This window comes from Volvox carteri (assembly GCF_000143455.1).
Source record: "Volvox carteri f. nagariensis unplaced genomic scaffold VOLCAscaffold_5, whole genome shotgun sequence".
Taxonomy (NCBI): Eukaryota; Viridiplantae; Chlorophyta; class Chlorophyceae; order Chlamydomonadales; family Volvocaceae; genus Volvox; species Volvox carteri.
The window spans coordinates 573,683-601,097 of NW_003307548.1; the positions used below are offsets into that span (position 1 = coordinate 573,683).

Sequence of the window (27,415 nt, forward strand, 5' to 3'; positions counted from 1 at the left end):
GCGCTGCAACAGTTGCCTAGGGGTTAGTCAGCCGACTGCGGCAGTGGTGCAATGCCGATGCTGCAACGCCAACAACCCGCGCACTTGCCTGAAGCCACAACAGAGGTTCAACCCCTAGCACTAGCAGCTGTCGTGCACAACATGCAGCCATTGGCCTCATACTCGCAGCCATGCAATACGGCATAGAGGGAGGGTTCCCCGCCATCCGTGCTTAACTTCAGCCCTGGGCCTGCTTCGCATGGATGCCCCCAAGTCTTGCCGCGGGGGCATGGTGCGTAGCAACTTGGTTTGGAGGTATGGCTTGCTTTAAAGCGCAAGGAACACGTCGAGCTTCGTACCCGCTTCTCTATTTCTGCCAGAAGAGGCAGAGCGGTAACTGTTCCGCGGGATGCCCTTCAAGTTGGCACTGGATGACTCTGGCTATGTGACACATTAGGAGCATCATGATATGATGACAGTGGCACGTCAGGAGAGGTCAAGTCACTTAGTTCCCTTTAGAATTTATGATGGACCGTTCACAACCGAGTCAGTGGCATCGCAAGTATCAGCAGTTACTAGGTACAAGTTATCGCAGCAGTTACGAGTTATCGCATCCCCACATAAGGAGACGACACCACCGGACAAAACACAGCTCGGTAGGTCGTCCATTCCGCAGTAAACCCCAAAATAGTTCGCAGCATCTTACTCGGCGCCCACAAATCAGCTATCCCCAGTACCGATACGCAACCGTGAGGAGTCCTGGACTGCAAGCCACAAGTCCTGAACTGCAAGCGTTGCACCACATGCGCATTAAAACATCTTGGGGCCCTCAACACGCGAGAACGCTCCAGGACGACAACCTAGCACCAACACGGACCCAAGCACCCAACACATGCTCAATCCGCATATCCAATGTTGCAATTAATGATGTGATGGTCACACGGAAAATTTCCAAAAAAGGGAACCAACCACACTCGGCTTCACTAAGCCTTCACCTCCTCCACTTCACACAGCGCATGGACGTTCTCCCGCTCCTGCAGCGGCTCCTCTGCACCCAGCAACCCCAGCGCCGCACGCGTTCCTGCCACCTGTTGCTGCAACAGCTCCCGCGAGCGCTCGTCCCCAACCCTGAACCCCGCCGCGTCTTGCACCCCCTGCGTCGCGATCTGTTTCACAGCCGCATCCATGCCCGCAGAGCCAAGACCGGGTGCTTGTCCCCCATCAGGGACAAAAGCGCTTGACGCCGCAGCTGCATACGTGGACGGCAACGACGCACCAGCGGTGGCTGCCGCAGTGATGTTGTCGCCCTGGTCTTCCTTCACTGAGTCAGCCGCGACCGCGACCCGCGGGTCAATTTGCTCTGCCGGAGGCGGGGCTTGCGGCTGCGGGTGGTCTGGTCGGCTGATGGCGCGGCAGTGCTCCTGGAAGGCTGCCGCCAATGGGCTGCCGTCCACAACAACGAACCTGTCGAGATAGAACCTGAGTTCAGCAGGAATGTGGCCTCGAGAGGTCCTAGATGCTTCGTCAAATCTCCTAAAAGTTAACAGCAAACGCAATAAGAACATAGAAGATCATAAGAGGAGACCTGGACGAACGTGCCCAAAGCCGCCTCCGAAGCAATAGCATTCCTTGGCAAGCTCTAATCCACCCTCAACAAAATTCCGCCATTTCCTGAGCCTCCCTCAGCCGCCCTTAACGATGAACCCGGCAGCCAGTCTATCCCGTCTACGTACACAACCACTCACCAGGACATCCGCAGCATGAGCTGCATCATCAACAACATCGGGTTATCCACCACAGGTACGGAGCCGCATGTAATGTCGTACAGGAGTGTCACACCGCGTACGGCGGTCCCCGTCATCACGCGCACCAACACATCAGCGAAATGGATGCAGTTGTTGCGCAGCGCATGGTAGGGCCTCGACTCGGCGAAAGCAATCAGCTGTGTGTGTGGGCGGGGGGGGGGATGTAACACGCGGACGCGGAGGGATCGCCGCAGCAGAGTGAGACAATGGTTGAGCTCAGCCGCAATGGAAACATTGGGCAGGTCGTGCCGCTAAGGCTTCATGAACGCATGCATCGTTAATCCCGTTGTGTATCTATCGTGACAAGACCCACCACCACCAGTAATATTAACAGCGAATGTAACACCCTAATGCAAACGGCGACCCGCCGGTCCATTCTTGAGTCATACCTGAAAAGAGGCACCTCTTTGTCCAACAGCGCCTAGAGCGGAATGCTTGGTGCAACTCTTCACCCACTTCGCCGCCTAACGACCGAAACCCTAAAACCCTAAAACCAACACATCCAAAAGCCCATATACGATGACCAGCCCTTTCCGGCAACTCATACAGTCAGGAAAACAGAAAACACTTCACCAGGTCTCTTAACAAACTTCAACGTGTGACATGGAATTCGGAAGCCGTACCTGCCGTACAAGCGGGTGTTCCACATCATATGTTGCGGGACCCAGGTACATGTACTGCAGCTCCTCCTGCGTGACCGCCACGCCGGGGAGGGGTAGGGTGCCCGCCGTGCCGTCACTTCCGCCGACCGGTGCCGCCACATTGGCGCCTGTGGCGGCTGTGGCACTGCTAAGCGGTTCCTCCGTTACAGGGCCGGTTGTCAGCACCTTCTTGGCAGGCACCTCTTCCAAGATGTTTGCCGTCACATCCGCCCCGTTAGCTGGGCCGTAGTCCAACGTGTGCAGCAGCTCTCCCTGCGCAGCGCATCCGGTTTCCCGCAGTGTGGGCGAGTGGTCAGTGGTCCGTGTGTTCCACGGCACACATTCTCTACACCTCATATTGCAGCCGCCGCTAGCACACGGTGGATGAGTTCATGAAGGTGGGCAAACGGAGCGTAGAGGCTTTCCTCTATGTTTAACCGAGTCAAGGCACCGTGTTCATCTTGCCCCTTAACCTATCGTTGGTCTGAAAGACGTTGGCAATACGAGGATGAGTGGCTGGTAGGCGGGAAACGTCACCCACGCTCTTGCCCGCCAGAGCAGGCTCCCCCATATCCCATCATCCCACGTGGCAATGCGCCAAACCGAAAGGTCACATAACCTGCCTTATCTCTTTCGTGGCCCCCACCTGCTTGACGTACACCACCACGTGGTGCAGTACACTGCCACACACGGCCAGGGGACTGGAGCCGTTAGGAGCGCGGATGGGCCTGGGGGACGGGGGCCGTTAGGGAGAGGTGGTGAAGAAGGGATTTGGGGCGAGCCAAGGCGCACCGGATAGACAGACCAACAGACAGACAGACCGACAGACAAACAGACCCCATCTGCCACGCACCCAGGTCTTGGTCTTGAAGTATTCCGTATTTCGAATGCATCCGCTGATCTTCTGGCAGGTTTCTCCTCCGCAGCCGTGCCGCCCGCATTAGACTGCTGGCACGTCTAGCACGGGTCCGTTCCCGGCTCTACCCGCATACAGGAGGCTTTCCACGTGCTGTTCGAAATGTCTCCCCCTTCTCTCCCGCCAGGCTCCCGCTCTCTCCCGCCAACTTTCAGAAGGCAGATAGGTCCCCGGTCAAACCTTGACTTCTCACCGTTTGCGCACATAGATGCCATCCAGCTCCAGGGAGGTCGTTACACGTGGCGCCTGGGCTTGATGCTGCGAGAAGGTGTCCCGGAGCCGAGTGAAGTACCCGGCCCTGACACCACACGCGACAGCGAGTGACATGCCAGACCATGCGCAACGGAAGGAGGGGAAGAGGACAGCGGGAGGGAAATGACCTTCGCGTCAGAGTGGGCCGGGCGTGGGGTTGAAGCTGAGGATTGTACGGTGGTGGGTGACAGGCATACGGATCGATTGAGCTTGCGATGTCGGGGAGTCTTTGGGTTGCGGGTCCGGCTTGGCAGGCGCGTGAGCCAGTACGGTGCACACGGATTATTGCGAAATCAGAGCTCATCCTTAAGTCACGCGCTCGCCATACTACGCCATAGCTGAGGTAAACATAAAATGTGCATGGACTAGGATTTGCAGTAGTTCCGTTTCGATTGCGACCTTCCACGCAGGTTGAAAGCATTTAACTTACATGGACTCGCCAGGTACGGCGGGCAGGACAGGCAAGGCGAAGCTGCTTGAAGTTGTAATAGTAGACGATTGTGGAGAGTGCGTCTGCACAGCATCTGGTTCTGTAACGCTGCAGGTCGCCCTGTCTGGGGATGCTTGCTGCTGCTCCGATGGGAGTTCGGAATTCTGCTGCGAGCCCACAGAGACCTCATCCAAGGAGCGCCTTTGGCGCTTTAGTGCTAGCATGTCATGCATGGACGGCGCATTGTGCAGCGGCAGCTGGCGTGCGCACTCCGCGCCATCCTTCGCCTTGACATCGGCGGGTTCAGTTGTTGCCAACGCGGGCGCTATAGCAGATGTCATTGCAAGCCACAATTAATTGAAATGAGCAACCTCAGTAATGCAAAGGAACTGAGGGCCCTAAACTTAATTTTAGAAAGGATTGCTTTCCTCTACTAGGGTCAATAACGCATCTATCCAATAAATGACAAAAATAATAAATGAACAAATTGTTGAGTTGACGTAAAGGTGCGCAATGGACATCAAAGTTTCGAAGCATCCAGAAACGCCGACTGATCGGAACAGCTGCAACGAACTTTCTCGACAAATGTGTGCATAACAATTCTAAACAGCTTCTCGGCTCCTTAGAATCGGAAGCATTGTTTACTTGCGCAGTAAATATGCATAATCCAGGTCACAAGAAAGCACCGTAATCGAGCATTGCTGCACGGTACGAATCCTCTCGCTGCACAGCTGTAGCTTTCATAGGCACAACGAACCAGCAATCGCCGCAAGTGCTTAAAACGTATTTCAAATTCTTCATGCAATGCACTACAGATGGTATTGCTGGAAGGAAAAATATGTCACGCAGGTTATCAACCGTTGCCTGCCTTGCCCCAAGCTGCATGGCCTTTCCCGCATAGCCAATGCGAGTTAATCTTGTACAAAATTTTATATATTTACAGGGATATACTGACTACCTCGTATTAAAGGTGGCTCATGAAACCAGAACCACACTGCAGAGCAGGGGACACCATGAGCCTAATGCCAAAACCTTTGGAATCACTACTGACCACAACTTTGATCCATCTTTTGAACAGCTTTTTGAAATACCTGCACAACTCCTGCCGGATGATTCCTGAAGCAGGGTGCCAACATCGCCGTGAAAACATGCACCTGCAAAAAATCCAGGCACGTCAACATTCATGCCCACCTTTGACTGCGCACTGACTCCTCAAATACCTCAACACCGATGCCTTAAAACACCCTAAGAAGCAAGCGACACCAGATAACGCGGGCCACCCCGCAATATCAAGACGCTCGCAAGCACGCAGTGCAAATTGCTCGCCCGCCCCAGGTTCACCCTGCAGCCTGCATCATCACATTCAGTCGCGCCGGAACGCCATTGGACGCTAGCTAGTAGGAGGTAACCTAGACAGTGTTCGAAGCTTGTCACGACGTAAAAGGTCTCTGTCCCCCGGGCTTCCAAATGTACGAAGCCAAATGTGCTAACTTTGTACTGCATTTACGTACATGCGCCATTTTTTGGGGTTTAGCAATATGTACCAATGAATAATCCATTCTTGGATACATTATAACGAACTTCAGGAGCCCCAAAGTTCATACGTACTTCCACACTACGAAGGACCATTGAAATTGAGGGCCATTCTAAGCAGGCACTGAGCATTTCAGATCGAAAAAGGACCGCAACGAGATCAAACAAGGGCCGCGACCTCCTTTCCCCTTCTGCTCAGTCATAGCCTTGTTAGAATTCAAGCTCTGGTGCCCAGGTCACAATCCCCAGACCTCCTCTCGAATCTAACACTGCTGCTTTTGTTGCGACAGCGGCGGCGGTGGCGGTGGCGGGAGCAGCGACCATGGCGGCGGTACTTGTGGTGTCGGCTGCACCTCCTGCGCTTGCTCCTGCGGCGGCGCCGTACGGTCCCGGCCGCTGCTGTCTCGGACCAACGGCTCAAAGGCCGCCGCCAGCTTCGCGGCTCGACGGCGCGGCTTGACCAAGTCATCCTCGGACCACATGTCTCTCACTCGGGGCAGCCGGGCGGCGCAGTAAGCCTCCAGGGCCTGAGTTGAGTGAGGAGGTGAGGAGCGTGAGAAGAAGACGTGCGACTGCAGGGTAACGGGTGCAGCAAGGACAGAAATCCGCAAACGAAGGACCACTTTGCCACCGGTGGACACCCCCCCCCCCCGCACACACAACCTTCTTAACACGTCCCCCGTTAGCAGCTCTTCCCCTTCCCCGCCTCCTCCCCTGTCGCGCGCCGTCACCCGTTGCGCCTCTTCCAGATCCTTCTTGATCTCCGCGCCTCACCTCGCGGCCGCACCGGCCGCCACGACGCCCAATCTCCGCCGCCAGCACCACCGCGTCCTCCCACGCCATGTTGAGGCCCATACCGTCCGGGGGCCCCGTGTGCGCGGCATCACCCACCACCAGCACGTTCCCACGGACCCAGTCAGGGGCCTGCATGCAGGTGCGGGTGCGGGTGCGGGTGAGGGTGGTGAGGGATAGGAAGTTTGGACAGCAAAGGAATTAGGGTAGTCAGCTTCTTCGAAGCCGAAAAGGGCTCAGCCCCGGTGCAGCCAGTCACCCCGCAGTATTCCACAGGGAAGGCTGTACGGCACTGGGCTGCAAGTGGAGGAACGGTGTCATGTTTGGATGTATGAATCATCTGGTGTATGCACTTGCTGCTAAGGCGCCGATGCAAATCCATGGACGGTGCATTGCGCGCCGCCTCCATGTCAACCAGAACGGCTGAGCAGCTATAGCCTCCTGGTAGTGCGCGGACCCAGTTCCCCTTTGCCAACCGAACTGGAGGATAGGACATGTATATGCGTGAGATATGCGTGAGACGGATCAGAAGGCAAGGAGGGAAGGAGGGACGTGCCGGAGCAGTTGGCATGGATGGGCTGCTGGAGTTGCGGAGTGTGGCGATGAGCTGATCCATAAGTAGCTTTTCCAAGGAAGCCCAAGGAAAGAGCGAGGAAACCGCGCGGCCGCACAGCAACCAAAGCAGCGTTAGTAGAAGCAGCGGGCGCCGCAGCGTGCATACACACCGCGGCCCCCCTATGACATAAAACGGTCGGTAACCGACCGGTTAGTTATAACCTGCCCCTGGGCGCACGCCACGTCACACCACGTACGACAAGTCACAGGGAGCCGAACACGTCACACAGAACCCCAAAACACAGCCCACACCTCCCCACCCATCGCAACACCCATGTACCCCCGGTACCTCTCCTTTTTACGTTTGACTTTGTCTTATCGTGACGTCATCAGTACGCACCACTCTAAGCCTAGTCCTAAACAGCTGGGCCCGCCCCCTACCCCCTCCTAGGCCCCCCCTACCCCCTCCTAGGCCCCCCCTACCCCCTGTATTGCCGCCATGTCGTGGGTGTAGTAGCCGTGTTCCGTGATGAGCACCGGGTCGGTTCGCTCCAGCAGGTCCAGCACCTCCCGTGGGTGGTGGCGGAACACGGCCGTGCAGCGGTGCTTGGGGTCGTCGCCCACATTGCCTGCCATGGATGCAGCATTGGATCATCGGAATCACTGCGTCCGGTCGGAGGATCCTCAACTTTATTTTAAGTTATCGGGGAAAAGGGTTTTGCTAGTGGGGCGCCATCGCTCATGCGCCGGAGCGCCCAGCGCAACGGGCGCAACGTCGACCAGCGATTTAAAGCACACTACAGAGCCTATGTGCAAGAACCAACGAACCGAGGGGTTCTGTGCGAGAGTGCTCACTGCAGGTTCGGATACCCGCCGTGGCAAATAACGCGCCAATCCGGGGTTTCTACACCCGGCCTAAGCGACCCTTCTTTGCGAAGCTTCGGGAGCTTCATTCCACTATGCGGTGCAGCCCGTCCCGTCCTGCCCTGCCCGCTCCTCCGCCTACCGCCCCGCTCCCGAGCACGTGCGGTTGTGTTTTTCATTTACCTGCCAGCTGGATGCCCAGATCCTGTACGGCGCTCTTGTACGGGCTCCAGGGGGGCATACCTGCGGGTCACAACGCACACAGACACACATTTACACGTAGGCAGGTAGGCAGGCAGGCAGATTGGGGGGCAGGCAGGTAAGCAGGTAGGTTGACAAAAGCGCCCTTGCCGTTGGATACACACCCTTTACATTCCCACAAGTACAGTCCCCTTCCCGCCACCGCCACCGCCACCGCCACCACCACCACGCGCATCACCCACCCGCCCCCTCGATATCCGCTACGGGGGCAACACACGTCCACACAAAGCGGTTGTCGTTGACAGGGTACACCAGGAGGGTACGCCTGGGGGGCTGTGCAAGCCAGGGAGGGGAAAGGGGGAGGAGAATTACGCAAAGGGCCAACTGTCAACTACCAAGGCAGGTACCAAGGAGAAGGGAGGAGAGGGTCCAAGGAGGAGGAGAACTGGATGCGGACAGCGCCCCCTGCTTTCACAGCCTCCACCTCGGCTGTCCTCCTGGGCCCCCCACCACACAACACCACCCAGACAGGCAGAACCGCTGCGATCTAGCTGACCGCCGCCGTTCCGTTGAGCCACAAGCAAACACCAAGTCCGCCCGCTGGCCCACCCAGCCACCCAGGCAGGCAGGTAGGCACTCACCACTCCCTCCGCCAGCCACCACATGGCCTCGCCCCGGCCGCATGCATCCCGCAGCAGGGCCGGCATCTGGTCGAGGCCGGAGTAGGACACCACGGCCCGCCAGACCACCTTGTCGCGGAAGGTGGGCAGCAGTGGGGCCCCCGAGGCGCCGAATGCCTGAGGCCAACAGCAACAGTGTCAGAGCAGCAGCAGCAGCAGCCCCCAGAACAGCAAAGGTCGGGAGAGAGTGGCGCGGAAGCGAGTGTTTGTGGGCCGGTCGTTGCAGCACGGCGGCAGTGCGGGGATTCCCGGGGCGGGGCTGTTTCCATGCATGAAGACTGCACTTTGACCCTCAGACTCAGCCTCGCCTCCACATCCCAGCCACCCGCACCCAGCCCCGCGTGTCACTTAGCTTCTCCAATGTGATTCCTCTCTCGTGCAAGCCAAGCACCAAGCTTTGGGGGGCCCTGCGTTTACACCACATCCGTCCCCGAAGTGGTGCCGAGTCGTCACCCCCCCTCCATCCCTCCTCCACACCAACACCCACCCACCATCCTCTTGCAGCGGCTGTAGTAGCCATCCGCAGCAATGACCAGGTCCGCGGTCACCAGGCGGCGGCGAAGCAATCCTCCGCTACCGCCGCTTGCTGGCAGCTGCTCCTGCGCCTCCTGAACCTGCTCCGGCTCCTGATCGGGTTGCGGCTCAAGCTGGGGCTCGGGTGCCTGCGACGCCATGCACATTTCGGAACGTTGCAATAAAACTTTTTCCTTAAACTCTATAAACGAAGGTGGCGGGAATGGCAAGGCACCCATACTGTCACACGCGGTAATGTGGAGACGTCGTGGTGAGCAACCAGCCGAGAGGTTCAAATGCCACACGTTCAACACACTCACGCGTCGCACTGCCCTCCCTCAACCTCTGGGAAGGCGGGGCAGGCGGGCACCGCATCTTCCCATACACGAACCTGCAGCTCCAGTACGGCAGGCTCGCCACCTGGCAGACCTGGCGTAAGGCCCACTACACGACTGCTGAATGAAACCACGCCTGCAACGCAAGAGAGAGGCCAGCCGTGGGTAGCTGTTACAGCACAAGCCTGACACGGCGAGCACGAAGCGCTTTGCTTTCTACAAGGCATAAGGTGCCTCCATGGCAACCCGGTTTTTCTGGACACGGGCCCCTGCATTTGTCCGGAACTTGTAACTTGCATACGCATTAAGCGCGAGGTGTGTACCGCCCTTGGTGGTAGCCGGTGGTAGCCCAGCTGCAAAGACGTGGGAGATGACAGCTGCGGCAAGCACACAGAGCTCCCGAAAGGGTTTGTTAGTCTTCCCGTGGTTCAATCCTGTAGAGACGGATATGTTTAGTCCTCCTTCCATCTGCCCTTTCAACTACCTTAAAGAGCACGGGCACGTGTTTGCTAAGAAGCAGGCTGCATGAGTCAAAGACACATCATCACCGGGAGTGGCCAGAAACACCTGCTAACGCCGACATGCGCAATCCTCCCTGCGTTTCTTTCTTCTCTCGATTTGCTCGTGTAGACGTCGCCGAGCCTGCAGGCACCACCTTATTTCCCCCCCTCCCAGTCCGGCCCGACACACCAGGGGGCAGGGCCTCGAACAGCGCCTGCCGAATGTCACCCCAGTGAAGCACCATCGGGGTATGGCCGTGCGCCTTGTGGAGGGACAGGGACGCGGGCGGGAGGGGAGGGAACATCCACATGTGGCAGGTAAGCAGGCAGCTCTAAGAGCGTTAGGGCCTCACCACGCTTACCAGCAGTCGCACACCAGAATCGTTCTTCGCCCCACCAAGGGGAGGCACGGAGAGAGAGAGGAGTCGAACCTGGCGGACTGTGGCTGTGAACCCGGATTTCGCTGTGGATCCGGATTCCGTTGTGGATCCGGATTCCGTAATGGATCCGGATCCGGATTCCCAGTGGATTCGGGTTCCGTAGTGGATCCGGATTCGTAGTGGATCCGGATTCGTAGTGGATCCGGATTCCGTAATGGATCGGATTCCGTAGTGGATCCGGATTCCGTTGTGGATCCAGGAACTGGCTCCGCAGCCTTCATTACCACCCAATCACAGCTAGACTCGCATTGCCTCTGTTACAGGACCTCATCGCATGATTCAGATGCATAGTGACACACACAGACACATAGTAACACACACACAGATAGTTTTCAACAGAGAGCAGCAACTGCTGGATGGCACAGCTGGGCCCTCGACAAGGGCCCCGGGGGCCATTAAGGAGATCCCGTTTCTGGGCCCGGTCCGACCTTCCGCCCAATATCCCCTCAACCCCTCGACCCCTCAACCCCTGATCCCCTCAACTCCTCACCCGGAGGTTCCTCTCGTGGTCGACCGGAGGCTCTTGGAAGGCCATCAGCTCACCCAGCTCGTTCATGTAGCGCGAGGGCCGCATGAGGATGCCCTTCGCTCGCAACCTGACGTGGGCCGCGCATGCGGGGGTAGGGCCAAGGGTGCCGGGAACAGGGAAGCTATGAAGGCGGAGGGAAGGCGAGTGGTGTGCGCGAGGTCGCCTGGTTAGGACAACGTTGAACGTAGAATGTCGGATGGTATGCTACGGTGCGGAAAAATGGTGTGGAAAAGCCGCTGACTTTATGGTGAAGCACTCCCCGAGTTTTTAAGTGATAACATTTTGCAATGCACCACCCGGTTGCGGGACTCACGTACCATTGCTCCTTACGACATATATTTTACTACACAGCTGCGACCCACATGGGCATAATGGGGGGAAGGAAGAAAGAGCGCCGGGCGCCTTACGGGTACGAGTAAGGGTGTTTGGCGGCAGGAACGGGTAAGCATCCATACGCTGTACATACCGCTCTGCAAGGGCATTGTCCACTGCGTGCAGTGCCCGCCAGCCGTTCACATCGATCATTACGCCCGCTCCGAGGTTCTTCCGGTAGCCGGATGCCGCTTCAAACACCTGCCACACAATTTGGTGGGAAAGTGATACATAGAAGCTATGGAAGCAAGCTCCGAAACCTTCCGATCACAGGATTGTGAGGGTCTTGCAATGGAGCATCTTTAGGCCGAGCTCCTGGACAAGTATCGCATTCTCGCATGATTTGGAACGTGTCTGGCAGGGAAGGTGTCAAGAGCGATTACATGTCATCTAGGCACGGCTGGAGATGCACCACAGAACCTTGATGTCGACGCTCGGCATCACTGCCAGAAGCGCCCGAGCGGCCAGTAGACCAGCTGGCCCGCCACCAACGATGACCACGTCATGGTGGGCGTCTGCTGCCGTCGGTGCAGGATGCATCAGCGTGTCGTCTTGCACACAATCAGCAGAGGTTCTGCTGCTTGTTGTTTGCGTACGCAAAAGGCGAGGCGCGGTGCATTTGCAATTCCAAAAGGGCGGGTATTGTGGCTGCATTGATGTGATTTTCTACGGGACGTGGCTCATGGCCAGTTGTCGGTGATAAGAAGGATGCGGGCTTTGTAAGATGCTTGGGTGAAAGCTGCTAATAGCAGTGCGTATGAATGCGGTGGTGCGGATGCTGGGTGTTCACACGTACAGCCTACGATAATCAAGCGCTGCAGGAAAGGGGAAGAACTGTGGTGGTTAATCTTAAATCCTTAGGGCATTTTCTCCGTGTTGTAGTTCTTGATTGGAGCACAAGGCACGGCAACTGCTTAAGCAGGCCCGTGGGACATTGTTTAGGAGTCCTGATCGGCACATGCTGCGCAAGCTTCATTCCAGGATTCCTTCCCATAAAATAATTAATAAATAATGAATAACTTCAGTACGTGATTCCGATTATGAGCAGGGCCATCATTGTGATGGCGGCCCATGACGTCGCACATTGGCATGGTATAATACCACAGAAACAAGAGGTTTCCATGCCTTGCAGACCTTCATGGCTTTCATGCATTATGGTCGGGATCATATCGGCCAACAGGCCAGATCATTTCATGGCATTCCATGCCCTGAAAGTACGAACACGGTACAACTGTGCTAGGAGAAATTTACTATGAGGGGGATAGATCTATCATCTGCACACGTCCATAGCGCGATAATGAATGCAGGTGGACTTAAGTTCAGGATGAGAAACTAAGGCTGAGCCGGACGCAAGGCTGTCCGTTGGTGGATTGTAGTTCCCCTGTGAAGCAACTGCGTTGACTAAAGTCTACACAGGCTACAGTGGAAACAAAACATATTTCTGGCGTGCTGAAGAATGGATAAGCTATTGGACTTCGGTTTCCAGAATATAGACCTATGGCGCAGCGAGGAGATGGAGCTTGTTCGGCTACTTATTCCAAGCGAGAGCGCCCATGACACTGTGGCAGCTTTGGGGGAAGTTGGCCTGCTGCAATTCAAGGACTTGAACCCGGAGAAGAGTGCCTTTCAGCGAACCTACGCAAACCAGGTGAATGATTTTGTCCTTCCTGGTTATGTTTCTAGCTCACGTTTTGCATGCTGGTAAGCGTAGCCACCACATGTTGACTCATGCGTGCGGAAGCCACTTTGGAACAATCATAGTTGATGGATTGTACGTAAGCGTCCTAATAGGACGAGCGCTCGCCCCGTTTCCTTTCACAGGTGAAGCGTTGCGATGAGATGGCCCGCAGGCTGCGCTTTTTCCAGGAGCAGGTGGAGAAGGCGGGATTGACGCCTGCGGTGCGCGGCTCGCCGACGGGGAAACACGAACTCGACGACCTCGAGAGCAAGCTGCAAGAGCTAGAAAAGGAGCTAATAACCATGAACGAGAACACTGAGCGCCTTGACCGGACCTATAACGAGTTGGTGGAGCTGCAGGTGCGGGTAGTCCTATGCAGGACTACATTATAGAACAGTGCAGATATGCTCGGCGTAAGTTATCTCTAACAAACATTTATGGTTGCAGGTTGTTCTGGAACACGCAGCTAAGTTTTTCGATAAGGCAAAGGCAAACGTGCGCGTGGAGGCGTTCGACCGTGATTACTCCGGTGTTCAAGAAAACCCAGATGCTCCTTTGCTGGAGATGGGGGTGAGAGAGCAAGAGTGCTTTTGTCTCTTGGAAATGGGGCTTGGGGGGAGTTTGCAAGGTCTGCTGAGGCTGTATTGTTACAGCCTACCTTGTCTACCTTGATGGCGCAAGAACCTTCTTGCTATGCTCATTAACCCTGCCAGGCACAGGACAAGATTGCTCGGATCGGCTTCGTTGCGGGCACAATTCCTGCGGAAAAGGTCAACGGCTTCGAGCGACTGCTCTTTCGGGCCACCCGCGGCAACATGTACCTGCGTCAGGGCTCCGTCGGGGAAGTAAAGGACCCTATCACCAACGAGACCATCAGCAAGCATGTGTTCGTAATTTTCTTCGCTGGGGATCGATCGAAGATCAAAATCATGAAGGTGTGTTTTGTCCTGTGACTTGTAGTTTGATGTATGCAAGGTTTATGTGGGTGTAGGGTTGTCCCTGGCTGCCTCACGGTTCAGTATTCAACTTGTGAGTCCTTGCATGTGCCACAGTTAGATCAAACTTATGGTGTTTGATTTAACCTTCGGGGGTCCCCTTCTTGCAGATATGTGAAGCGTTCAACGCCAATCGCTATCCGTTCCCAGACGATCCCGCGCGGCAGCGGCAGATGGATAGCGAGGTAACGGCGCGCATTCGTGAGCTGCAAACTACCATTGATGCGGGCGAGCGGCATCGGAAATCCCTCCTGCAGACTATCGCGGCGAATATGGACGAATGGGCTACCCTGGTAAGTCATGTAAAGCACTTGGGTTGGCGTTATCGTGTTATAATCGGTGCGGTGATGACCATGACGTGGCATATAGGACATGTAGCGAGTTACAAACCTATGCTCTTATAAATTATGATTAGGTGAGTCTTCTCAGAAGCCCTGATGTCTTTCCTGCCCACGTTAGGTACGGCGTGAAAAAGCAGTCTACCATACATTGAACAAGATGAACGTAGACGTGACTTCGAAGGTGCTGGTGGCCGAGGCATGGGTGCCGTCCGTTGCCAAGCTGGAGGTGCAGCGTGTCCTCAGGGAAAGCGCCGAGAACAGCAGCACGCAGGTGAGCGGTGTTTAATTATGGCTCGGGTAAACAAGGGTTGGCGCCTAAAAGCTTATGGAGGTCGTTGCGTACACTTAGGTATCTCCGCGATGCATGCAATGGGAACAGCCCACAATTTTGTCAATTTGTTATCCGTCGATGCCTATCCCATCCCGTAGGTTCACGTCATCGTGCAGCCCGTGGCAACACACGAGATGCCTCCGACGTACTTCCGCACAAACAAGTTCACGTCAGCATTTCAAAACATTGTCGACTCGTACGGTGTCGCCCGGTACCGGGAGGTCAACCCTGCAGTCCTGACGCTGATGACGTTTCCGTTCTTGTTTGCGGTTATGTTCGGTGATTTCGGACACGCTATCCTCATGATTGCATTTGCGGCTTTCCTCGTGTGGAAGGAGAAACAGCTTGCCAAGCAGGTAATGGCATGTGCGAGCTGGGTTTTCCTCGCGGCTGCTTACGCAGAAGAGCCATGAGTATGCCTTATGCTGCGTTGAAAAGGCTTTCCAGTTAGTGGAAAGCCTTTGGCTGTAAACTCGTGTCCCATGTTTTTGGTTGGTCCTCTCTGTTGTTGTATGTGTATACCTACCTTCGAGTTGACAAGCTAACTTTGTCTTTCGTTTCCAGGACCTGGGTGACATGTTGTCGCTATTGTTTGGCGGGCGGTACGTCATCCTATTGATGGGCATCTTTGCTTTCTACGTCGGTTTTATCTACAACGAGTTTTTCTCGATGCCAACCGTTATATTTGGACGTACACGGTTCAAGTGTTTCCATTCTGACTATTCAGAAATTGTGAACGACGATGGCGTTTCAATTACTAACCAGATCGATCCTCGCGATTGCAAGGCTCAGTACGGGTAAGTGAAAACCATTCCTTTGTGGCAGTTGGTGCTGAACATCATCGTCCTCTGCATGGTCGTAACACCATATGTGCTCGTCTCACGCCATGCTGCAGGGGCGTACTAATGATGCCTCGAGACAGCGCACCTGTTGTCTTTGGCATGGACCCAATATGGCATGGTCGTAAAACTGAGGTGCGGCATTGCTAGTTGACTGGAGGATCGAGCAATCAAGGGGTGACGACGGGCAGTATCACTGTGGGTGCGCCGTGTGATGACCGCGGCTGTGTTATCCAAACGCAGTTGCCTTACTTCAATTCTATCAAGATGAAGATGTCCATCTTGCTTGGAGTCACCCACATGGATTTCGGTATCCTCAACTCGCTGTTCAACAATATGTACTTCAGGTAAGCTGTGTTTGGTACTCGTACGACGGAGAATAATTAATAACGCAACCACATGCCTATTTGGTTGTAGGGAACCCCTGTCCATCTTTTGCGAGTTTATTCCTCAGATGATTTTCCTGAACTCCATATTCGGTTACCTCTGCCTGCTGATCATCATTAAGTGGTGCTCGGGCAAGCTTACGGACCTCTACCACGTCATGATTTACATGTTCCTGTCACCCGGTGAGGCGAACAAGTTTCGTGTGTGTTTATCCTGGGATTGTTTTACGTGATAGCATCCCAATGGCATCATTCTGACGGTCGCGTCGCTTACAAGCCGTGCAAAACGCGTCTGTAATTCATGCCTTTTGCAGGTGCGGGGCCCGAGAAAAAGGAGGATGAGCTCATTAACGGTCAGGGTGGCTTGCAGGTCTTCTTGCTGCTGATTGCATTCTTCGCTGTGCCGTGGATGCTTTTGCCGAAGCCGCTTATCCTTAAAAAACGGCACGAGGCCATGCAGGCCGCAAAGGTGGTGAGCTTGAAGAGCCGTGTGTTTGTTCGCCTTGTTCACGTGTTATCATCCCAATGCCTGGAGTCACAAAGCATTCTCTTTGCAGGGCAATTTCGTTGAGATGACTCAAAATTATGGCGCGCTGGCGGACGACGAGGAGGGCCGCCACAGACCTCATGGCGGTGAGCATGGCCACACCAGTTCTGGTGGTCAGGGTGGCGACCACGGAGGCGGCCACGGCGACCACGGTCATGGCGAGTTTCAGTTTGGGGAAGTTATGGTACACCAGGTGAGTTTAAATCGTGATCACAGTGAGGCATTAGGACCGTCTGGCATCTACCATTCGAGATTGTACGCATCACGTGGTCCGCAATATAGTGTCAGCGCCCTGCTGAGGGAAGCAAACTTAGCTTCCCATTTCTGCTGTCCAACGCAGATGATCCACACAATCGAGTTCGTGCTGGGCGCCGTGTCGAACACCGCATCGTATCTGCGCCTATGGGCATTGTCATTGGCCCATAGCCAGCTGTCCGGTGTGTTTTACGACCGTGTCCTTATGCTAACGATTTCCATGAACAATGTGGGCGCCATGATTATCGGGTTTTTCGTTTTTGCCTGCGCGACGTTAGGTGTGCTGATGGTTATGGAGTCACTTTCGGCTTTCTTGCATGCCCTGCGTTTGCACTGGGTCGAGTACCAGGGGAAATTCTACAAGGGCGATGGGTACACTTTTACGCCGTTCAGCTTCAAGACGCTTAAGCAGTCCGAGGAAGGCGGAGCAAACTAAACGGTCTTCTCCACCATTACGATGGGATTGCTAAGATTAACTTTGTGGGTGTGGGCTTGCCGAAGCCGAGACTCGCGTCCCATGTGCAGGGCACGGGTGACGGGAAATGATACTGCTATTTAGCATCAAAGAGCATGATTGAAGCAGTTTTGAGCTTGAGCGATCATCGGTTGACGAAGTGGTGCGTGTGAGTGCCCATTCTTGGTGAGCGTCCGAGGTGTCCCGCGTGTGTGATTGCATCGACGTGTTTGATTGGGACTTGTGCTCAGTATTGACACATCCATCGGATCGCATGATGAATTCCTATTGTTGACCACGTGTGAGAGGAGTCCAAACGGGGCTATGAAGAGATTTTAGTTATCGTGCAATACATATCTAGGGTAATTTGGCATAACCACCTTCATTTGGCTGGGGTGGCCGCCATCTTGATGAGTGAAGACTTCTTTCAGCGGCTGTGTAAAGGCACGCACCAGCACTACTTTGCCGACGCCCGCACAGCGCCCATACGCGCCTTGCTGATGCAATCTGGCACTCCATTTGGCAACAGGACTGACTGTTCCAGCCCTGAATGTGCAGTGCTGTTGAAAGTGTCCGCGACCCCTGCCCATATGGCGAGCATGAGGATGTGGGCCCCACGAATCCCGAAGACCACCGTATCCCAAACGCAACGACGTGCGATGATGGGGATGCGCGGGAGCTTGACATGAAGAGCATGGTCTGCTGTTACTTCGAGTGTGCCATGGCAGCTACGAACGTAGCAACTACTCGGGGCAGTATGCCACAATAGTACACGGAACTGGAGAACGTGATGGGTATGGGATAGCGACGAAGTGTCCTTCTCGCGGCCATGTTAGTGTAATAATAATCCTTACTGACATACAGGGGTAGCCTCTTACGAGGAGGACTTAGGTGTGGGTTACGGCGGTAAGTACACCTAGAGCCATGATAATGGGTAGCTCACTCACAACACGTGGGCCTTGGCCCGTGGATGCCGGGCTGGGTCTCTTAGGTAGCCTGACCACACATGATGAGATGAAGGACAACCTGCTAAATGTATCGGGCATGTAAAACGACCTTATCATGTATTCCCCTTCGGGGAGCCAAAGGTTTGTCATCCCCTTTGGTTTCCTTTGAAGATGTGTACCACATACGTAGGTGGGCTGACTTCTAGGTATAGCTCCCCGTTGGCCCGGTGCGGGAAACATGAAACATCTTGCACAGTGACAGCGTGTGACAGTGTACGGATGTCGGCAGGTATCAAAAGCGCATCGCGTCACATCTTTTCCATACAGGATTCAGCCACGAGCACGCCTGGGCCCCCTAACTCTCAACACAGTTGTTGGGGAAGCTGTTGCCATGTAGAACGGTGGAGCTAGGGTGGAATGATGCTGTTGTATTGGAGGTGTTACGGCAGTATCCTGCGCTGGTGGCGATGCGCCCATACGTCCCAGGGCCTACGTTTTTCCTGCACACACCTCCTGCACCTATGATAAGCAATTCCCATCGCTGACGAGGGGTCAAAGGTACCCACAGCATCAGCGATAATAACGGGTACCTTAGGGCCCCTCGCTGGTCTATCGCTGGTGCATTGACGGCGCATGGAGAAGAAGGGAGGGTACCGAATGATTAATTTTGAGGTAGCCTATTGCACGCAAATGCCCCATTGCTTAAGGAGGCTGAAACCAGCAACGAAATTGCAGGGCTACCGTACGGCGACATCCCTCTCGTGTTGTCATTAGCTCGTAAATGGTATGCCTTTAGAGAGGTAACACTTATTATCGCCGTTATAAGGCAACTTGCCTGACGTTTGTGATGGATATCGGCATAAAAGGCCGCTTGTAAAGGATCTGACGTTCGATCGCTGAGTTAGTTGGCCCGGACCCCGGTGCGGGGTTGGGCAAGCCTTTTGCAGCTAGTACTAAGCTAAAAGCAGGAAAATGGCCGCTGTGGATGTGCTTCCACCCAAGGCTGACGAAATGGAGACAGATGCACCCCTGCTGGTCCCGGACGTCAGCTCCCCTAGCACAGCAGACGAGGACCTTTACACGACACTTAAGAACTTACAACGGCAGCTGGAGTTTTTGGAGATTCAAGAAGAGTATATCAAGGAGGAGCAGAAGAATTTGAAGCGGGAGCTGCTCCGAGCGCAGGAGGAGGTCAAAAGGATCCAAAGCGTACCGCTGGTGATCGGGCAGTTCCTCGAGATGGTGGACGCGAACAGCGGTATCGTTGGCTCAACCACCGGCTCCACGTACTTCGTCCGCATCCTCAGCACCCTGAACCGTGAGCTCCTGAAGCCGTCTGCATCGGTAGCTCTCCACCGGCATTCCAATGCACTGGTGGACATCTTGCCGCCAGAGGCGGACAGCAGCATCTCCTTGCTTGGCGAGCACGAGCGTCCTGACGTGACGTACCAGGTACCTGGGGTGGGGTGGTTTGGGATACGTTAAATATCCAAGCTTCAACTTATGCCGCGGTCTGCATGTGGAAAAATCAAGGACGGCTGTGCTTTTGATCCATGGAGAGTTTTGAATCAAATGGTTGTCTGCTCGATGGGTGTCGTCATGGGTTTCTGCAATGGTTTGTCAATGTCACATGTGTATCAGCTGGTGGGTACAGTGCCACCACCTATGTGGCGTCTATGCCTACTGTGCAGCACTCTGGATGAAGCATTATCTGTCGTTTCCTAGGGTGCCACGCCAACAACATACCGAAGTTCGTTGGGTTTACATTACATTACCAGTGGGGTGTTCCCCTCGTTTGTAAACTTTCAGGATATCGGTGGTTACGACATGCAAAAGCAGGAGATCCGTGAAGCGGTTGAGCTGCCGTTGGTGCAAGCGGACCTATACAAGCAGATCGGTATCGACCCACCACGTGGTGTGCTGCTCTACGGTACGCATGTAATCACACGCATCGCAGGTTTCCGAACCTGCCCGTAAGCTAGTGCATGCGTCATAAATCTCAGGATCTGCAGAGCAGACCTCCTGATGTGCGGTTGCTACCTTGATGCTGTGTCCCAGCCTTTTTTTCTAACGCGCCAGAAATGCTTACTACGTCGTAGCAGCTATCTAGGCCTTTGCTTTGTCATGGGGGTGATGTATAACAATGCTAACCGGTTGCAGCAAAGCGGTCTCTGGTTGGGCACGTACCTGTCCCAGTCGTGTTGGATCCCTTCTTGGGACAGCATGACCGGCAAATGCTGGCTCAGGGTGATATTAGACCCTTCCTTTTCTGCCTGCATGCTAGGTCCGCCGGGAACGGGCAAGACCATGCTCGCTAAGGCCGTGGCGCACCACACCACCGCAGCATTTATTCGGGTGGTGGGTTCCGAGTTCGTACAGAAGTACCTGGGCGAGGTACGCGAGAAGCGCGGGTTGGGTTTTTGTGACCATTGAAACGAAGGGCAGTCTTCATTGTGTATGCAGCACAGGGTTCACGCCAGGTTCTGGCATAACGCACGTGCTCCGTGGCCAGCAGTGGGGATTGATCCAGGGTAGACTCTGTTTTGTATCATGCAAAACGTGGATTGTTCAATTGATTAACGCGGGTGTGGCAGTCTGCGCGCGCTCCACAGTGAATGTGAGAATCTTTATCGAACACAACCCTGGTCCCTTGCACACGCAGGGTCCTCGTATGGTACGCGATGTGTTCAGGCTGGCGAAGGAGAATGCCCCCGCCATTATCTTCATCGATGAGGTGGGTTTTGTGCGAAGCGACAATAGTGTGGCGTTTGCACGAGGAAAGTGGTACATCTTGCATAGGTTGTGGCTTTGTGTGTGAAAGGCTATTTTGACAGCAGCAAGGCCATGTTGTGTCGAGGCTCTTTCAACTCCGCTGTAGTAAGGGAACGTGCTGACCCTGCTACACTGCTTTCAGGTGGACGCCATCGCGACGGCACGCTTCGATGCCCAGACCGGCGCCGATCGCGAGGTGCAGCGTATCCTCATGGAGCTCCTTAACCAGATGGATGGCTTTGACCAAACCGTTAACGTTAAGGCAAGCACCGTGTTGCACCGGGGGTCCTTGTCTGTCCTATCGCAAGTATAAGCACCAAGCTTTCCTGAACGGGTGGAATTAAAGACGATCCAGTTTTATTCGTAAAGGTTTGTGCAATGCTAGCTGAAGTTGTAAGTAATATGGTGGTAGCTTGTACCATTCCGGTTCGGCCGGAAAGGTTTCAAGCTACTGGCTAGCTACCACCATGGCCGAATCAGGATAGCCGGTTTCCTGCCAATGCCCCTACCGTCCTTATGCAGTAATTTTTGGCCCTTTACTCACGTTGTTGTCAGGTCATCATGGCCACCAATCGCGCTGACACCCTGGATCCTGCACTGCTACGTCCTGGGCGCCTTGACCGCAAGATCGAGCTTCCAGTGCCAGATCGCCGTCAGAAGCGCTTAATTTTCCAGGTAATTTGCGCCACAAGATTTGCGAAGTGGTCCGGACATCTGATTTGGATGAGGCGCTGGTTAAGCGCAGTTTCTGTCCTGTCTTACGGGGCCGTTCCCATTGCAAGGGGAGACCAGCATACTATCATGGGTTTCATCACTAGCTGCTACTGAATCTCATGAGCAGAATTTACGAAAATTCGGCTCGATCTGACCGCCCGGGTAATTCGCTTCATTTCTACGTCCTGCGGCTCGCCGTGCAGTTGCCGTCTGTTATGGAAGTGTAGCTTGTTAACTAGCTACGCTTTCGTGTAGGCCAAGGGAACAAATTGCGCATAGCATGTATTGGCGAATTGTTTCCTTTTTTGGATATCACTTTTCGACTCTGTCAAGTCTTAATACGTACCTTTCGCTAGTGTGCCAGACATCATTCCTCCTCTTCGCTTTGGCCGTCGAGTTGATATGCGGATCGACTTTGTTCTACGATCCTGCTTTGGCGTTGTGTATATGACTCGACAAATGGAATGTACCGCTCCTGTGTTGTGTTTCCATCTTGCCTTGGCAACGTTTTAGGTGTGCACAAGCAAGATGAACCTGTCGGACGAGGTGGACCTGGAGGACTACGTGTCGCGCCCTGATAAGATCAGCGCCGCAGAGATTGCGGCTATCTGCCAGGAAGCCGGCATGCTGGCGGTACGGAAGAACAGGTATGGTTGGTGCGGCAAAGGTGACGCAAAATCCATAGGATCTACCGTAGTTCTGCGCTGCTCGCAGCAGCCATGAAAGTCAGTTGGTTTAGTCGGTGCTTTTTTGCACGTGTATCTTGTCACGTGCAAAACCCTAAGTCAGCTGACTTTTAGGGGCTGGCCTGAATGGCCCGATTTCGTTTTTCCATGCCGTCCCTGCCGCGATTATTTGTGTACCATGCTGTCTGCATCTGTAGGTATGTCATCCTGCCGAAGGACTTCGAGAAGGGCTACAAAGCAAATGTCAAGAAGAGCGATACGGAGTTCGCTTTCTACCAATGAGTCGGCTCTTGCCTTTGGGGTCTAGTTTTAGGGACACGAGGCAAGCAAGAGATACGAGGCAGGCAGGAATGACGCGGATGATAAGGGCTAGGTAGTGCGACGTTGCGTTCGTCCTACGTCCGTAGGATTTATGAAGTTGCTTGTGCGGGAGACGTCCTCTTCCGTCGCACACGGCCGCAGGCGTGACAGACGTGCATAGAACAGCAGGTGTCGACTAGGGATATTCTGAGGGTGAAGTTTGAGAGGCTGGACGTAAGTAGTTTCAACATTTGAGGCCAGTTGCTCGAGGCAAAGTGGGGACGGTTGCGGCCTAAGATAAATTCGCGCGGTTCGTAGGTGAGAATTTTGCCGGTTGCCGAAAAATGCGTGGAGGAGTAATGTGTGTAATCCTGTTTGTAATTTTCATTGTTTGTTTGATGCTCTGTCGCTTTTGCTCTTGCATGTGACGGCCATTAGGTGAATGAACTGAGGCGTTCCGAATCAGCTGTGTATGCGCGTCGTATGTTGCATGCCTCCAGTAAAGCCAGTCATAATTTCCGGTCACGTATTAAACACGTACAGCTAGCAAACACGTACAACTACTAAGAAGGAACAGGAAGCATTCTCATAACGGCGTGAATGGTTTTCGGGAATCGGTACGGCGAATGTCGATGCCTAGTACCAGGGGCTTGTCAAGGTTAACAAAACTAATCTAGCTATTAGTTGTGTAATAAGCTCGACATGCTCGATATTAATTGTGTATGAGATACGCCGCTTAGGTTCTGCCTTAGTAACCGCTAGATGACAGCTCGGAAGGCTGGTAACAAGTAACAGCCACATTTAGGCGCCAAATTATACATGATGATATGCGTAAAATCACGTACTGGAACTCTGCAGTGAAAAATGGTGGGAAGAATCCGTCATTGATGCAAGCGTTGGAACTGAAACTACTGTAATTCGCAGACAATCCAGGCGTTTAGCATTTTCATTGCCTATGCAATCCGTCGGAGGATGTCTCCTTGTCGCTCAACGCCTTGATGTTACCTACTTGCACGGAGCTCCCACCCATTCGCAAAATCTGCCCGCACATGTCCTTGTATGCAGCTGACCACTGACGACTTCTACGACATACTTTCTACCAATGAACGACTTTTGGAGGAGAATCGCCGCGTGCTGCGGCTTGCAACCGAAGCGCCGCGGAACGTGGAGCTACAAGAACGGTACCTGCAGCAAGCGGTAAGCTCAATTGCTCGAGCTTATTAGTTTTTAAGCTATTGTCCTGTTGCGGTCCGTTATCAAGCGTGTTGCGACTAGGATACCCTGGCCTTGAAGTTGTCATCAATCCTATCCCATTGACAGAAGCGCGCTGTTGCCTTTGATATGGCTTAGTATATTCCACGCCATTGCTTTATAAATGGAGTTTGCTCCCTGTCGGGCAGTTTGTTCGGACTGCGGAGGGCGTGGCACAGCGGTTGGCTGACGGTTGCTGTCGGGCCAACTGCGACCTACCGGCGGTTCTGCAGATCCCGTACCGTGACCAATTACTTATGTCTCAGGTCTACAGAATTTAAACTTCCGCACCTTTCAACTGACCAGGCAAAACTGGGCCTCATTCCAGCCCGTTTTTCATCACCAGCCCGACCGTCACCCTCCAAGCCTGCGCCGAAGCCCCTACCTGGCCGCACTTCCGTCCCGGCCAGCACTGGGCACTGCAGAGGCCGTACCAGCCACGACCGAGTGATCCGCGAGCTCGTCCGTGCCGGTTCGACGCAATGCAACCCAGCCGCTGCCGCCCTGGCCGTTACCGAGGCCCTATATCATAGAGCCTCACGGGACCGTCCCCAGAGCGGAGGCAGGGCCTCCGGAAGTTCCGATTCGGAAAGCTCAAAGGACTCCCTGACAGAATCCCAATCAAGCACCTCTTCGTACACGCTAACAGTTTGGCAATCCGATGCCCAAGGCAAGCGGAGCCGCAGCGTTGCTCCCGACAGTCGCAGCCGGAACCGCGTCCACAGCAACGGCGGCCTTTTCACCTCGTGGCTCCAGGACGCAGCTCCCACCTTGGGAGGCAGCGATGGGGGAGTTGGGAGAGGTGGCAGATCTCGCAGCCCTCGTCGGGAGCGCGGCAGCGCATACACAGACCCGGGTGATGGCGGTGGTGGCAGCCGGGGGGTTCGTTTGCTGCGAGAGCCCACCCCCTCTTTCCTGCGCAGGTGGAAAGTCGCCAGGAAAAGTAAGTAGACATGGGTTCTGGTTTGCTAGTTACCCTTTCCGAGGAGGAGTCCAGCCAAGTATGGATTTTGGGGGCCCGTATCCCGAGCACCCTTGTTGAAGCCGTGCTCGTCCCTGCTCATCGAGCCAATCGACTCGTGATTCTCCAGCACGGATTGTCGTCGACGGCGACCCGGAAGTTTGCAAGCTTCTCCACGTTTGCGCACTTGCTTAGAAAGCTGCGCGATGCCTGCTATTATCGGCTACCCGTTTGGGCAGTGCGTAACGCAGCTGAACTTGGCGAACTTTAAATGCCGTGCGGTGCTGCAGGGAAGAACGCCAAGAAGCAAGTGGTGCGTTTCTTGCTGCGGACTTCCGGTGAGGCCGGGTCGCAAGGCAAGGCGCGTGACAGGGACAAGAAACGGAAGAATCATAATCTTGCATAATCTGCACCATGGACCATCGCTGAAGAAATACGACATTCCTACAGGCAGGCTATGCTGTCGGGACTAGGTCCTGTGTGTTTCTTGGGTTGTCAATACTTTTGCGGGTCATAGGGCTCGATCAGCCGACTCCCGCCGTGGGGCTGCTCGTTGGCCCTGCTGTGCCAATCCCGATCCCCAGACGAGCTTGGCGAGGTGGACGGAACACGCGCCGGGGAGGCCACCTCAAGTGGAGGCGGAGCTAAGGGCGCGGAAGGGGTGTTGCTGACCCGGAGCGGCGGCGGCGCCGGGCCTGGCGTTGTCATCGCCTACCCGGGAAGCTCGGTGCTCTTCCCGCCGGCGGCGCTGCCGTACTCCCTGGCGGAGGCCCTAGAGGCGGTCCGTCAGCAGGCGGCGCAGCTGCAGCTCGGAGGGAACTGGCACCGGGAGCGCGAGTGGACCAAGGAGGAAGGGTCACCAGCTGGCGGCGGTGGTGGTGCTGCGGCTGCGGCGGCGGCGGCGGCCGCGGCTCCCTCCCAGCCGCTCACCCCACCGCAGCTGCACCCCGCCCGCGCCTACGAGCTCCATTCAGCGCGGCGGGCTACGGCACCAGCTGCTCCTGGAATGCCCCCAGCTTACCATCACTATCACCAACACAACCACCCTCCGAACCCACACTACCAGTACCATCCCCAACATTATCATTATCAGCACCAACAACAGTATCAACAACAGCAACAACAACAACAGCAGCAACAACAGCAGCAGCACATGCCGATGATGCAGCGACCAGTATTGCAGGACGGGGAAGTGGCTGCCTCCCCGGGAGGGCCCCCGCCGTTCATCCACGCCTCCTTCGGCGGCTCACCCTCCACAAAATGGGCCATTCCGGGGCCCCATGCGCCCCGGGGCTACGAGGGGGGCCCTCCACCTCACGCTACGGCCACTACCACAGCAGCAGCAGCAGTAGCAGCCCCACCAGCAGGTGTAGCTGCATATCCTCCAGTGTCCGGTATGGCGACCGGGTTCCCTGTGACCGTCCGGGGGCCGGTGATGCAGCCCGGCTGCCAGCATCGGCCGCCGCAGTGGGACGAGCCCAGCTACGAAATCCATCCCTACGACAAGCAAGCCGTGTACGGCGTCCATGGCGCGCCGGGAACCCCGCGCGGCTCTGCACGCCCCGCTGGCCTCTCAGGAGCCACGCTGAACTCCGGCGGTGTTGCTCCTGCCGTACAATACACTACCAGCGGCAGCGTACCCGTCGTACAATACACTGGGGCCGGCGGAAGCATGGTGGTCGCCGCCGGCAGGGCCCCTGGTGGGGCGTCTGGTGCGCAGCTGCAGCCGGGTCCTCTGCACACGCGCGCGGCGGCACCGGGCCCTCTGGCGCAAAACACGCGACCTGCCTACGGCGGCCCTCCGGCAAATTCCGCCGGCTCCTTGCCGTCGTACCCGTCCGTACCTCCCCTGGAGCGGCCCGGGAGCCCCGGGCCGGGCGGCTCTGAGGGCCCGTTGTCGCCTCTAGGTGCTATGGGCGCCTCGCAATGGGCTGCTGGCGTTCCACATAGCTCAAGGAAGGACACCGGTGGCGGCGGCATGGGCGGCGGCATGGGCAGTGGAGGCGGAGGCGCAGCGCGGGCTGGTGTTGCGGGCGATAGTACTGGCGGTGTGGTTTCGGAGGCCCAGCCGTTTAGGCGCCTGTGCGTACTTTCCTCGGAGGATGTTGCCCATGTCCCGGCGGGGAGTCCCGCGGGGTCGGCTTCCGAGTTGGTTTCGGAGGTTTCGGAGGCGGCTGAGGCGGCGGCTGCTGTTGCAGCGGGACCGGCGATTGGCTCCTCGGCGGCCTCCGGAAACTTTGGCGACCTGCAGTTGCTCCGCGAGCAGCAGTCCGCCATCTTCCGGGACGTGCAGGTGCTGATGCAGCGGCTGGCGGAGCTACGGGGCCGCCTGGGTCCCTGAGGGAGAAAGAACTTAAGGTTTTTGTTGCGGGAAGTTGTGGAAATGGCGGATCCTGACGGGATTCGTACCTGAACCGCGAGCACAAGCACGGGGGCCAAGAAGAGGAAGGGAGGGCAAGAGGGGAGGGAAGGGAAGGGCCGGATAAAAAGGCCCAGGGAGCATGCCCTGAAAGCGCAGCGGAAGGCTTTGCAAAGTGGGATTCATTGCATCACATGATTACCTGGCGGTGAAGGTATATATGTCGACATGTAGATGTTAAGGCTGTTGAGGGGGTGGGTGG

At 55.6% G+C, this 27,415-nt stretch overlaps 5 protein-coding genes across 5 annotated transcripts; 3 read left to right on the forward strand and 2 right to left on the reverse strand.

Moving 5' to 3' along the window:
* Positions 1-306: 306 nt before the first annotated feature.
* Positions 307-4,364, reverse strand: VOLCADRAFT_87327 (uncharacterized protein; the record flags this gene model as incomplete). The annotated part of the gene is made up of 8 exons (XM_002947160.1): positions 307-420; positions 975-1,189; positions 1,256-1,458; positions 1,725-1,921; positions 2,408-2,698; positions 3,072-3,153; positions 3,535-3,639; positions 4,024-4,364. 8 exons carry the CDS (start codon positions 4,362-4,364, stop codon positions 307-309), a joined length of 1,548 nt encoding a protein of 515 aa, XP_002947206.1.
* A 1,455-nt stretch (positions 4,365-5,819) lies between these two features.
* On the reverse strand, positions 5,820-11,538 carry VOLCADRAFT_87328 (uncharacterized protein; the record flags this gene model as incomplete). Its single annotated transcript, XM_002947161.1, has 12 exons — positions 5,820-6,083; positions 6,331-6,480; positions 7,387-7,532; positions 7,951-8,010; positions 8,211-8,301; positions 8,610-8,765; positions 9,140-9,310; positions 9,553-9,632; positions 10,187-10,259; positions 10,359-10,382; positions 10,927-11,086; positions 11,432-11,538. Coding segments are annotated over 12 exons (1,482 nt in total), but the record flags the coding sequence as incomplete, so codon positions are not given.
* A 1,091-nt stretch (positions 11,539-12,629) lies between these two features.
* On the forward strand, positions 12,630-17,619 carry VOLCADRAFT_79461 (uncharacterized protein). Its single transcript, XM_002947024.1, has 14 exons — positions 12,630-12,985; positions 13,159-13,374; positions 13,463-13,585; positions 13,729-13,950; positions 14,121-14,303; positions 14,470-14,622; positions 14,781-15,038; positions 15,247-15,479; positions 15,578-15,656; positions 15,765-15,868; positions 15,939-16,090; positions 16,222-16,379; positions 16,465-16,647; positions 16,795-17,619. The coding sequence occupies exons 1-14, from the start codon at positions 12,794-12,796 to the stop codon at positions 17,143-17,145; spliced, it is 2,607 nt and encodes an 868-aa protein (XP_002947070.1). The 5' UTR covers positions 12,630-12,793; the 3' UTR covers positions 17,146-17,619.
* A 1,293-nt stretch (positions 17,620-18,912) lies between these two features.
* Positions 18,913-22,980, forward strand: rpt3 (26S proteasome regulatory complex). Its single transcript, XM_002947025.1, has 8 exons — positions 18,913-19,562; positions 19,920-20,040; positions 20,395-20,504; positions 20,773-20,844; positions 21,025-21,153; positions 21,438-21,557; positions 22,110-22,243; positions 22,480-22,980. Exons 1-8 carry the CDS (start codon positions 19,083-19,085, stop codon positions 22,562-22,564), a joined length of 1,251 nt encoding a protein of 416 aa, XP_002947071.1. The 5' UTR covers positions 18,913-19,082; the 3' UTR covers positions 22,565-22,980.
* A 466-nt stretch (positions 22,981-23,446) lies between these two features.
* VOLCADRAFT_87331 (uncharacterized protein) lies at positions 23,447-27,135 on the forward strand (the record flags this gene model as incomplete). The annotated part of the gene is made up of 6 exons (XM_002947026.1): positions 23,447-23,449; positions 23,648-23,779; positions 24,140-24,776; positions 25,085-25,132; positions 25,379-25,672; positions 26,372-27,135. The coding sequence occupies 6 exons, from the start codon at positions 23,447-23,449 to the stop codon at positions 27,133-27,135; spliced, it is 1,878 nt and encodes a 625-aa protein (XP_002947072.1).
* Between the last annotated feature and the right edge of the window lie 280 nt (positions 27,136-27,415).